This window comes from Chinchilla lanigera, unplaced genomic scaffold, assembly GCF_000276665.1.
Source record: "Chinchilla lanigera isolate Chin_1 unplaced genomic scaffold, ChiLan1.0 scaffold00108, whole genome shotgun sequence".
In the NCBI taxonomy this organism is placed as follows: Eukaryota; Metazoa; Chordata; class Mammalia; order Rodentia; family Chinchillidae; genus Chinchilla; species Chinchilla lanigera.
In genome coordinates, this window is record NW_004955509.1 from 5,209,574 (window position 1) to 5,223,316 (window position 13,743).

Here is a 13,743-nt window from a genome sequence, read left to right on the forward strand (position 1 = left end):
AGGACATCTGAGTTGATCTATGTGTGCACTGAATAAAGTCAGGGGAGAGGGTGTGAGGAACAAGGCACCTCTCCTTAAAACTGGTTTATTACTGTACCTTTGGACGTGCACTGTCAAAAAAGTATTCAGATCTTATAAAATACCATTCATTTTAGCAAGTGGCTTAATTTAGTAAATGATTCTAATACTACAAATACATAGTCTGCCACTTTTCTGCTTATGCACTGTTGTGTGATTAAATTGACCTGGTTTTGAAATTTCAGCTTTAGTAGGAAAATTTCTTACAAACAAGCTTTTTATTTTTCATGTAACCTTTTTTCCCCTGTAAACATAGTCCCTAAAAACTCATTTTGGCAAAAGCCAAACACATGATATATAGCTCAGATCATTTTTCAGATGTGTTAGTGATGCATTTATATTGAAGGCTCTTGGCGAAATTGCCTTTTCCCTCATTAATAACAGTTGTCTGACTATTAAAACAACACATACTTGTAGAAAATTTAGAACATATACAAACAAAAGAAGAACACGCCTAAAGATAACCAGGGCTGACATTTTAGAGTAGTTCCGTCTAGTCTTTTTTTTTCTGTGCACATATTAATAAATTTAAACCTTGAGTTTACTTTTGTTACCTGTGTACACAGTTAAGATAGTGATTTTTTTTCAAGAGTGAAGACTTTAGAGGTAATAACAATGATGGAAGTAATGAACAGTTTTTCTTAGAGTTTCTAATCACTAAAATATTAATATAAATACGGCTGTAGCCATTTTACCATCTCATTCCATTTGATTCTTTCCTCCTTTTCCTTGTTGAAATGACTACATGCCTTAACTGACACATTTATTTATAACCATTCATGTTGGAGAGTTGGACATTCATCGTGGTTGGAATATTACATCCCCAAGTCACTTGAGCTTCACATAGGGAAAAAGAGTCTTTTATGAAAAGATTTGTAATACAATAGAGATGAATGGAATGTGGAGAGGAAAATGCTTTCGATTTCTCATATAAAGTGAAAGCAGGGTGGCTATGAAATCTTGCATTCTTATTGTTTGTATTTTGTTAGATCCCTAACATACACAGTACATGGCTGGGTTGCATGAGCTCTTTGTGCTTTGTTGACAGTTGACAGACAAAGCAAAATTATTCCTGAAGCAAGGTACTGTGTACTTAGTTGTGACCTATTATAGCCTAAGAATGTAGCTTGCTTTTGAGCTGAATGAATAGGGAGAGTATTTTATAGAATAGGCTTGAATATACTAGGAGAGGTTTTTAGCTGCTCATACAGAAGGATACATGTCCTCCATTGAACTTTTTTCCCCAAAATGTAATTTTCCATATAAAGTCATTTTAAGTATATTTTTCCCTGGTTGCTTGCATGGAGACAATTTTAACTGTTCTAGTATTGTCCTACAGTGGTAAAATACAATTGCTGGTAATTGTTGGCTTTCTGTGCTCAGAGTATAGCAGGAGAAGATGGCTTGCATGGGGCTCTTTAATGTACCTCAGGTACATCTTCTGATGTTCAAGCTCTGATTGCAAATTAAAATAGTGAGACTATAGTATTGGATTTGACGTGAAGCAAAGCAGGCTGAGTTGCTAATTTATCATGTAATATCCAATTGCTGAGGTTGGAATTTGTGCACTCGTAGCGCTGTTCTGTGTGTTTAAATGAGGACCGCTGTTTGCATCTAACCTATCATAACAGTTCAGGAGTGCTCCATTATCCTTTCAGCAAACTGATGGCGGAGTGCGGTCCTTGCGCAAATGATAAGATCAATAAGTTTCAAATAACTTGGATGAAATGACATATGACTGCTCATGTAAAGAGATGTCTAACTTAAAAAATCAATTTTAATAATATTTAAGATTCTTACATTGACCGACAAGGCACTTTCCACTTCTGTTTTATTTGATAATTTTGTTTAAAATATTTTTGTATTAACTTTGGTGAATAGTTAGCTTATATATTTATTTTTCTGATTTGCTCTTTCATCTCCTACCCTGGCACCTCTGTGAGACTTAATAATCACTCTTTGACATGCCAGCATGCTGCCGTGTAGAAGATTTAACTTTAAAAGCAAAATTATGTTCCTGTTAAAACTTCCCCTGGAGATCTTAGGGAAATTTTCTCCCAGTTTTGGGTGCAAATGTGGGTCAGAAAGCAATTTGTTTTTTGATATTTCTGGAAATCCCAAATCACAACATGTCATTCTTCAAAAGCAGCTGTGGGCCCATACTGTGCACTATCTATAAGAAGACCCATTTTTTTTTTACACTGGGGATAATTCTGTGACAGAAACATGTGCCTGCAAGGGAACCCCAGAACATTTATAAATGCTTCTGAGTAGAAAGAGTCTAATGTTCTTGGAGTGCATGTAGTCTGGGGAGGGGGTGGCTAATGGGCATTAACAAAAACTAATAGTGATATGATAAATTCTGAAAGTGCACACATGCTGGCAGGCCCCGTCTTGTGACCCTGTCCTTGCACTGCTGGAGAGCCATTGCAGTGTAGACTAAATCATACGTCATGGCAGGACTGTGTTACCATTTGAAAATCTCTGTGAACCCTAAAATAAAGCACAGACCACCTCTTCTTCACTGTCTGTTCTGCTATCTTTAACTTCAGGTCAAATCTAGTTTTACCAAGAAAAACTTAAGGAAATTTCACCTACGTTGATTACACAGTTACAATATTTTACAGTCCAGTTGAGAAACAGTTCCACCTAAGCCCATCATTTATCCATTATTGTAGTTTTCCATTTTGTAATAAAACTTCCTGGAAAATGACCAGGGTCTTTCCTGGTTTATATAGTTCACCTTTGATAGTGCATTGTCAGCTGTGGCTCAGACTGCTCCTCAGCACATTTACTGAACATTTTCATGAGTTTTCTTTTTGATCCTCTGAACAACCTTAACAGGGTGATGAATATTATCGCCTCCTGTTTTATAGATGAGGAAACTCAGGCTCAGAGAGAGGTTCACTGGGTTTGGTGACTTACAATTACCCGCTAATAAATAGGGGTGCAGTTTTTCCTAACCTCAATTTTGCATTCTTCATCAAGTGTGAACCTTGGTGCTGCACACTAGGGAGAGATTCTACCAAATCCAAAGCAGACCGATCGTTGCCCAGGGGTTGACCATTTAGGTAGGTAAGACAAGGTCGTACAATAAGGTATTTGAGGGACAGTGCAGAACAGTGTGTTTAGTGCCAGGTGGAATAAAGGGAGAAGTCTCTGGGTTGGGGAAAATTCAGAGAAGAGGAATGGGGCTGATTTTCAAGGAATGGGCATTTTGAGGACAGGGTCTGTGACATGAGCAGTGACAAGGAGGTGAATATGGGCAAAGTGTAGTGAGGACAGTGACAGATCTAATCCACTGGGGCAGAGAGTTTGTGTTGAGAATGATGAGAAGTGGGCAGAGGATGAGGTTGTCAAGATTTGAAAGCCAGGCCAGTGTACTTGATAATTGTCTGTGGAGGTTATATGACCAGAGGATGGGACCGGGAGCCCTGGGAAACCACACTTGACCACTGTTTACATTGGGTGTGGGAGAGAACAGGTCTCTTTATAGAGGAGGTTTCTCTGTAAAACAGTATGGGCTTGGGTGAACTTGGTGGTAATGGGGCTATACAGGAAAGACCAGGGACACATTGGGTGACTGCCTGGGAATGAGAAGGACCCATCATATATTTGACCCAAGAATACGAAAACTACTGTGAATATTTTTTCTCCTTTGAATTGCAGGCCCAACACTTGGTATTTTTTATAAACTTGCTTCACTGCATTTTATTTTATTTTATTTATTTTATTTATTTTTGGTACTGGGAATCAAACTCAGGAACTTGTACTTGCCAGGCAGGTGCTGTGCCATGTAGCACATGCTGTGCTTGTTTCATGTAGTCTCATATCAACTGTAATTTATAAACTACATTTAAAATTAATACTTGTTGCTGCTAACAGCTTCCCTACTGTACTTCTCATGTCTGAACAGGCTAAACGAAAGTTAGTCAGACTCTGTCTCTGTCTCTCTCTGTCTCTCTCTGTCTCTCTGTCTCTATCTCCACCTCTCTCTGCCCCCTGAGCTATATCCCTGGCCTATTTTTTGGTTTTTTGAGACAGGCTCTCACTATTAGTTCAGGCTGGCTTTGAACTCACTATGTAGCCCAGGCTGGCCTCAAACTTGAAGTGATCCTCCTGCCTCATCTGCCCAAGTGTTGAGATTACAGGCGTGCAACACCACGTCTGGCTGCATTTTTATTTTATTGCTTCTATTTGTTCATTTATTCAAAAGACATTTTGCATGCCTCCTGTGCACCACATTTCCAGATCTGGATGACGTCTGCTTGTGTGCATCCTTCCAAAAATACAAACGTACACAAATGAATCACAGTTTGTGTTTAAGGTAAAACTACCAGGATACAAATGGAAATCGATCCTTTTTAGTATGTGCGGACAGAAACCACTTCAGTTGAGGCCTCAGAAATATAATTTAGCAATCAGAACCAATCAGTACTTGGCACAGTTTCCTACACAGTGATTTTAAGGAATTAATGATGCTGAGATTAAAGCAACAGGTGATAGAGCTTTGCATGTTTTGCTGTTGAACAGCCTGGTGTCACCTCTTTTGAACCTTATAAGTTGAAAACTTAATGATCTTATTCCTGTTGGTTATGACAATTTGCATATGACACATAATAAATTGACATACTTAAATGGTAGGCATCCTTGTAGTAGTTCTAAAGGTTTTTAGTAATAAGCCCAGACCTTTTATAGGTTGGACTTCCAAGAAAGTTGTTAGAATTTTCTTCTTCCATTAATTTGTCAATGTAGCCTTCGCCTATATATTTTTTTCCCAAAATCGGAAATGAAAATAAGTTTAGTGTCTCTTTATAAGTGGTAAGGTTTGCCCCATCCTCAAATACTTTCAAAGATCTGATGTTTAACAACACAAATGTTTCTTTGAAGTTAGATTTAGCATAGCTGGTTAATATTTGTTGAGGGAACAAAGGGTTAACCAAAGTGTATTAGCCAAAACTGAATTGAAGTAAAGTATATATTGAATATGATTAGAGCCTATTTCCCCTGTAGAAGAGTTTTATTTTAAAATACGCCCTGACCAAAAGCTTAATTATCAAAATAAAACAAGAGGCATAAAGGACTACAGCCTTCTAATATTTTTTTCAGCCCCAGTTCCCTTCACACAGTTATCAGCATGTTTAATTTCCATGCATAATAGCACTAGTTATTGTTGTCATTTGTAAAGGGAGATTAACAGATAGTAAGTACAAACAAACCCAAACAAGCAGTGAATAGAGAGGTGACAAAGAAAAAAAGACCTCTTTAATGTTAATTGTAACTGGTAGGAAGTCTAGACAAATTGTATTATCTGTTTTCTATATGACTTGAAAGGACATTTCGTTAGTAACTCTGTCAGAAATAGAGTTGGATATTTGCTTTTAAAAACAGGTGAAATGACAACTTAGCATCTCCCTGGTTGGCAACTCACCCAGCAAGTTGTGAAGTTGTAGTAAATTGAATCAGTTTTCAAAAACATCTGAAAAAATTTTTAACTGTTTGAGCATTGTGTTTTAAAAATTAAAAAAACAATTTTAGCTTCCAAGTTTTGTCCTGGTACTTAATAATTTATTGTTTCAGAACATAGTAGTTGTTACCTGTCTGCCTATTTCTTATTTCATTTAGAGTTGCATAAACTACATTTCTTTTGTGATTGGCATTGTTAACTGACTGTATATCCCAAAGCATGTAATACATATTTGATATCAAACATAATGTAACAAACCCAAACGGATGATAAAGGAACGGTCCAGTCGTGCATTTTTCCTACATGGTTTGCTTGAACTCTTTTCTTTATTAATATGCCTAGATGGGTACTTTCCAGAAACAACTTGTTTTATGTAGTCTCATATCAACTATAATTTATAAACTACATTTAAAATTAATACTTGTGGGGCTGGGGATTTAGCTCAGCGGCAAAGCGCTTGCCTGGCAAGTGCAAGGTTGTGAGTTCAGTTCCCGGTACCGGAGAAAAACCAAAAAAAAAAGAAAAAAATAATACTTGTTGCTGCTAACAGCTTCCCTACTGTACGTCTCATGTCTGAACAGGCTAGACGAAAGTTAGTCAGACTCTGTCTCTTTCTGTCTCTGTCTCTCTCTCCACCTCTCTGCCCCTCTCTCTCTCCCTTTCTTCCTCTCTCTTGCTCCCACTCTCATGCTCCAGGAGTATTCTACTACTGAAATACATGCTCAGCCTATTTCTTTCATTTTAAGAAAACCTATTGTAAGCTGCACTCTTAACCTCACAGCTTTTTGGTTGGGGTTGTTGTTTTTTTTTTTTTTTTCTAGTACCGGGAATTGAACTCATGACGTCACGCTTGCCAGGCAGGCGCTGTGCCGCAGAGCTAAATCTCCACCCCCTTTTTTTTGTCTTTTTGAGACAGAGTCTCATTATGCAGTTCAGGCTAGCCTTGAAGTCACTTTATAGCCCAGGCTGGCCTTGAATTTGCAGTGATCCTCCTGCCTCAGTCTCCTGAGTGCTAGGTTTACAGGTGTGCGCCACCATGCCCGGCCTCACAGCTTTTTTGAGGAAAATGTAAATACACCATTAAAGTGAACATGTCAGTTGTAAATGCTTCTGAGTTTTCAGATACATTGAAATATAAATATCTCTTCTAAAAAGATGTGATCAGTAAGCCTTAAGAATTAGAACCAACAGTTGTCCGTGACTTGGAACTGTTGATTCATTCTTTATTCTGGTTCATGGTCTTTTACTGTGGTTGTAGTAATTTGTCTCACACATGACCATATCCCTTCTCTGTATTGTTTAACACTTGTTGTATGGTACCTGTTGAACACTTGTTCTATGGTACTTGTTGTGTGGTAAGTGCTAAGCAATACAGAATTACTTTTAGTCCTTTTTAGATTATAATTTCCTGAAGCTGATTCTTCGTGCTTTCCCTTGCATTGGGTTGTAGCTACTTCCAAGAAGAGCCTATCCTGAGGAGTGAGGTCAGGCAGCACAGCAGTGGGTGAGGGCATTCATTAACTTTGGATTAACACCACATGGAAGTACTACTACCTGGCAGCCTAAAGAACCCGCCATAATTAAGTGACACCTGTGTATATACGCCTCTTGTCTAGGGGCAAAAGACAGGCTAGAAATAGGTAACAGAGCTATACCTGTTGTTGACCCCTTTCTTAAACATACCACAGCATAGCTCTGTCTAGCCTCCATTCTTTAGCATAGGGTATTCTTTCTGCCTAAATTGTTTTTCCTCCCTTTTCCACCTGCCCAATATCCCTCTTTCTTCAAGCTGAGAAGTTTCTGCGTCTCCCAGTGGTTCACGACTTACAGATAGTCAGGTCATTACTCAGGGCCCCACAGGTAGTGATGCCATGGGACAGAGGCGCACACCTAGCCGTGTATACCCCAGCACCTCTCCCTGCACTCACTCCGTGCTTACTATGCCTCCATAGCAACACAGGCAGAACCGAAGCCCACAGGCACTGGTGTTCTCCCGTTTCTGAAGTCTTATTTTCCTTGTTTAACAGATTTTATAATGACTATGGGCCAGGTGTGGCTCCACACGTCTATAATCCCAGTAGTCAGGAGCCTGAGGCAGGAGGATTGCTGCAAGTTCAAGGCCATTCTGGGACACATAGTGAGTTTAAGGCCAGCCTGAGCTACCTAGTGAGACCCTGTCTCCAAAAACCCCCCAAAATTGTGATGAACATAATGCTGATTCAAGACAATAGATACACCATATTGCATCACTATGTGAAAACCAGACAAGAACGAGAAGAGAGAGTGAAGAAGGAAAGTGACAAGAAGGTTCTAAAGAAAAGTGGACAGTGGCTGTTGCAAACTTTTGGAAAATAGTGCTCGTTTGAATTTGACCTTGAAAACATGGCATCCAGTTTTATGCCTCCAAAAAACACATATAGAAGAATCTGTTTTCATTTTAAATGAAATAATTGCTTGCCTTTATTATTTCTTTTATGTCAAGAAACTCCTAAGCTCTTTAAATGTATTACACCATTACAGGAATCCTGTATAGAGAAGCTGAGCACAGCAGTGAGTTAACTGGGGAATAGTCATTCAGCCATTGGGAAGTCATGCCTTTCTCTGAGTTACCTTCTTGGGAATAGATTTGGGCGTAAATCTCATGAACACGTTCAGACAGTAAGGTATCTAGAGCTATAGCAGAGAGTGTAAAGAAGATTAGAATCGAATGAGTTCACCTTAATAACAGAAGGGCTCATTACTTGTATTCAATGATGGTGATAATAAGAGTGATGTTTTCTCTTGTCTGCAGGGCTGGTTGCTGTGTGAGGAGCCAACGTGTCGCAATCGAACTCGGCACCTTCCCCTTCAGTTCTCCCGAAGCGGGCCTCTCTGTCCAGCCTGCATGAAAGCTGTACTAAGGCCAGAGGTAATGCTCTCCTAGTGCTAATGAATATGCCGAAAGGGGGTACAGGGCTGCTTTCCTTCCCTTAGTTCTAGGAAGTAGACACTGGGTATTTGCCCTGTGGATGCACCCTGCTACCACATACATATATAGATATATAGCTATTGTATATATGATATGTCTAGTTACATAGTTTTTAAATATCTGGACTTCAAGGTACTTGCTTTTTTTCACATGCCATGAACAGTCTTACATTTATACATAAAAGAGAAACTCATGGGTAATAGTGGTACCTCGGTTTACAAACTTGATTCTTTTCGTGATTCTGGTCACAAACTGAGTTGGAGGAGAACCAAACTAAATTCAGTGGTTAGGTTCAATGATAGATAACCTTATAGAGAAATTTGATTTAATTCTTGTCCACTTCACCAGAATTGTGGAAAGAATTGAGTTCATTTTCTGAGGCACCACTATCACATTTCTTTGGTTACAACTTCAAAATTAGAGCAGAGATGCCACTCTTTGTAGACACTGCTATTATCTTCAAACTTGATCAGGACCCCTTCTGGAAGAGCCAGGAAACCTCCTAAACCTATACCTTAAAGGGTTTATTTTATGGGGCTTTTTTCCCCTCAGTGGGATTAAGTGAGCATTAAGCTGTGCGGATCACTGGTTCTCAAGCTTTTTCTCTACCTTAGTGCATACACCTAAGGGATAAGGCACACTACTATTAGTGACGTCCAGCTGGGGAGCACAGAATCTGGAGATGCCTCCCTGGTAATTAGGATGCCTTCTCTCTGTTGCCACCTTTGAGCGACATCCAGCCAAGCAGTGTTGCCCACACAGCAGTGAGAAGGACGTTTGCGGGTCTTCTGAGCAAAAAGGGCTTCTGATCAAACACCATTTTGCAAATGCTGAGCTAACCAAAACGAAATAAGTTTATTGAAGATCTCAGAAGCTGTAATATGATGATGCGCAGTCTACTTCACCAGTACAGGACTAGAATGTGCTTTACCTTTCAAATTTATCCGGCTAGAATTTGTAAGGTTTTTGGTGAGAAGGTGGTCAGACTTAGGGACCTTTAATGCAGAGGCAGGGTTCTAGAACCAAGTTTTGACTTGAAATCTTTTCACTTAAAATGATCAGTATGTGTACTAATTTTAGTATGTGTACTGGTTATCCCAGTTTATGCTGTACACTAATACTTTATGAGTGTACGACTTTTACATAGCCTTTCCAGCATTTGGACATTATTTTTAATTTATTTTTAATCAGTTTGATAAGGATTAAAGCTTCCTTGCCTTGTTTTATACACCTTTGATAACTAGCAAAGTAAAATGTAGATTTTTTAAAATGTGAAATTTGTGAGAATTAGCTGCTGTAGTGAATTCTTTTTACATCAGTCTCATCTCAAGACTTGCATCAGCAGGAACAAAAAGAGAACAAAAGTGTATATATTTAGTGTGACTCATCAAACCAATTGTAGGCTCTAGGGGAATCACCTTACTTCATGTAGTAAGATTGCCTGTGAGACTTTAAATATCTAACTCACCAAATCAAGTTCATAGAAAATTGAAGTATTTCTTAGAAAGTCAGCCAGTTTTATGATTCCATTTTTGAGAAGAGGTAAAAGTAAAGTATGATGGTGATGCTGGTAATGGCTTTAATATATCAGATTATTTGTTATGATTTCTTATTCTTTTTTAATGAGTGAAGCAGCACAGGCATTTCGGTGACTTTTTTTTTTCCTTCTCCTTGTCCTTTTCAAAACTGGAAGATTTTGCGGATGTTAATCAAGGTTGTCAGCTACTTTTCCCATAGGTTGTATAGATTAGCTATGCAAGACATGACCCTCCGGTTTAGGAGCATCCCGATTAGTGCTGTGGTCCTCAGTCATTCCTCGTGGGGTCCTTCCTCGCGGTACTGTTCATCACCCTCTTCTGTGCTCCACTTGAGTTGCTATTGATGAGTGAGGAATTTCTTAATTCTATTTGCGACAGTCCTGGGCTTTTTTGTAGGAGAAAAAAAATATGCACCTTTCCAGAAAATCTCCTAAAACAGTTGTACGGTATTTGGAATCATTGTCATGAGTTTTCTAGAGTATCTGTTTCACAAGATTTTATTCATCTACTTCTTAAGCTCTCAGTTGGTGGGCCTCAAAATTTTTAAAAAAATCCCATAAAGAAAAAAAATACGTTACTTACATATAATAATTATTTATTAAACACACACTACTCCTAGGCACATTACTGGTTCTGGGAGCATAGTAATGAAAGAACTGTTCATTATTTGTAAAACTAGTTTAACATGTAGATTGTGCAAAATTGGTATCTGGACAATATTTGCATTTGTAAATACCTGTTTTGGAAAAACACCATACATTCCTGCTACTAAACTGGTGGGGATTTTAAGTTTTTCAAGTTTGTGATGGTAAAGCAGTAGCGTATGTGCTGGTCTCATCCTCACGTAATAAATGTACTCTCGTTTAATCCTGGGTTGCCAGTGACTTCAGTACTTTCCAGAAGTGACTTGAGATATGAAAGGTGGCTCTTCTTTTAGCTCATATTGCCAGAGTTATGAGAAGAAATCTGGGACAGTTTTGTCCTCAGAGTTTTACACATATCCCGTCACTTTTCTCATTTGCTTTTAAAGTTTTTTATATGTCAGTAAAAAAAAATGTCATGCTTATAGGCATTTAGCAGTATACAACTTGCCGCTTACTTTAAGCTATTGAGTATTTTCTGCTGTGTAGTATTTTCTGTGCCTTTAAATACAGAAATGAAAAATTCAGGTGCATATTTAAGTTACTTAGAGAACCCTTTTTACACTGGTTAAGAGCTAGGACTTACCCACGTTAGACAATAAATATTTTAATATCTATTTTAAGGATATGATTTTGGACTTTTAACCTGACCAAGTGTGTTTCAATACAAAATAGATCACAAGGCAGTTTGTATTAAGTAGTTCACCAAAAAGAAAACATTAGTTTGAAACATGACACTTCTATTGTAGAACTCAGATTTTAAACCAAGTTAAAATTTTTCTCATTAAAATTACCATTTTTGATATGGAGTTTAGAAAATTTCTACCTGGGACTCCCTGGGTCGTGGTAGAAATCATTTGTAGAATTTGATAGCCTCTGGGGCAAAAACATGGTGGAGCCTTTGTTCAGTTGTTTATTCAACTAAATTTCTTGAAGGCAACTTCTGAGGAAAGCAGTGAAATGACTTCTAGTCCTATTGGGACACCCATAGCATTTCTTAAGTTATCTTCTATTATAAAATTGCTAAAATCTTTTATAACAATATGTGTACCACATATGAACTTACAATCATAGGTTAGCATTTAAAAATGGCTATAGCTAAACAAATTGATTAGATGAGCAGGTTAGGGATGGTGGGAATGTTGCCAGCCTACCTGGGCAGTGTCTTTTTTCTGCATAAGAAGAAATCCTGAAAATAATTGTGGTCTCTTAAGATACTAAACGTGAATTGTATAGGGAAAGAAACTATGTCAGAAAGTCTTTACACATCTCTAGGTAGTTATTGGTAATTCTCCAGTAGGGGAAGTGGGTTTTACCATGACGGATCTTTTAGAATTATTTGTGATTTTGTTGTGTCTGTTTGGTGCAAGGTTGCTAACTTTTATATCCCTTGCTGATGCTCGTCTTTTTAATAGAACTTTTTTCATGCTTTTTTTTCTGTTGAGGTGAAATTTATATGATATAAAATTAAATTTATTGGAAATTTATTGAAATTTCCATTTGAAAGTGAAAAAGTACAGTGGTATTTAGTACATTCACAGTGTCATAAAACCAGAACCTCTATTTCCAAAACATTTTCATCAGCCCAGAAGAAAACCCCATACCCATTAAGCAGTCATTCTCCATTCCCTCCTCCTCCTAGCCACTAATCGGCTTCCCATCTCTGTGATTACCTATTCTGAATAGTTCATACGAATGGAATTATAACGTCAGTTTGTGTGTCTGGCATGTTTCTTCATGTTGTACTATGCATCAGTATTTCATTCTTTTTTGTGGACAAGTAACACTCTGTTGAACAGATATACTACAATGTGTTTATCCATTCATTAACATTTGGATTGCTTCTTTTGCCATACCTTCGAATTTTATTTTATTTTTTATTAGGTAGAATGGAGTTGCATTTGGCCTCAATTTGTGTCCTGTGGCTCACTCAGTGGCGGGACATCAGTTGAGTGGTACTGCACAAAGCTAGACTGGTCCCTTCCTCTGCACCTGTCTTCATTAATAAGGACTTACTCAGCACCTATTCTATGTGCGTGGTATGAGTCTGTGTCCCTATAAAGTGAGGGACCCAAACTGTGCAACATTCTTACTAGCAGTAGTATGGAGTGTCTTTTCTAAGTAGTTAATTTCTGTGAAGTCTTTTTAAGGTTGATGAGCTGTCTTGGCATTCATAGGCACAGTGGTTTTATTAATTTTTTTTTACTCTTCCATATTTTAAAAGACATAACAATTGTTTTGCCTATACAATGGCTAAACTGTGTCTTGTCATGTTTTCTTGTACCAAATAGTTTATTTAGACCCAAGTGTAAGACCTAATAAGTAGTATATTAACAAAGTACCACAGACTATGTGGCCTAAGAAAACAGAAATTTGTTGCCTTGATATTCTGGAGATCAGAAATCTGAAATCTCTGTGTTGGTGGGACCCTTCTCCTTTGGAGCCCTGCAGGGGAAAATGCATCTTCTGGCAGCTGCTAATCCTTACTGTTCCTTGGCTCCCAGGTGTATCATTCCAAGTTTCTGTTTCAGTCATCACATGCCCATCTTTTCCCTGTGTGTCTGTCTCTTTTCTTCCTATAAGGACACCAGTCTTACTGGATTAGGGCCCACCCTAATTCAGTTGGACCTCATCTTAACTTGGTTTCATCTGCCAAGACCTTATTTCAAAAGAAATCCATATTCACCTGTACCAGGGGTTTGGACTTTTAACATATCTTTTTGGGGACACGGTTTCACCTATAATAGAAATTACACTGAACTGATAGTAATGGAAACCAGAATGAACAGTAGCTTAAACAGACCAGTCATTTAATTCTATTAGAATCGTTAGTTTTTTAACATGTGAAAGAAATCTAGATGTGGGTTTTCCAGGCTTGCTCTTGTAACTCAGTGGGACTCTTCTTAAATCCATCAGCAGCAGTGCAAAGCTCCTGTGGGATCTTCAAGGCCACAGAAGTCCCATCCAACACGCCTGCATACATTTCCCGGCCAAAAATTAGTCACAGGGAGATAATTGCTTTTTGTTACCAAAGAGGAAGAGTAGACTTGT

The 13,743-nt window shown here is 38.2% G+C and overlaps 1 protein-coding gene across 2 annotated transcripts in view; it reads left to right on the forward strand.

Moving 5' to 3' along the window:
• Pola1 (polymerase (DNA directed), alpha 1, catalytic subunit) overlaps positions 1 to 13,743 on the forward strand; it is a 312,299-nt gene that overhangs the window by 202,189 nt on the left and 96,367 nt on the right. For both annotated transcript variants that reach the window (XM_005407854.2, XM_013506296.1), the window contains one exon: positions 8,337 to 8,453. In XM_005407854.2, coding sequence (XP_005407911.1) covers positions 8,337 to 8,453 — 117 coding nt within the window. The remainder of the gene's footprint in view (positions 1 to 8,336; positions 8,454 to 13,743) is intronic.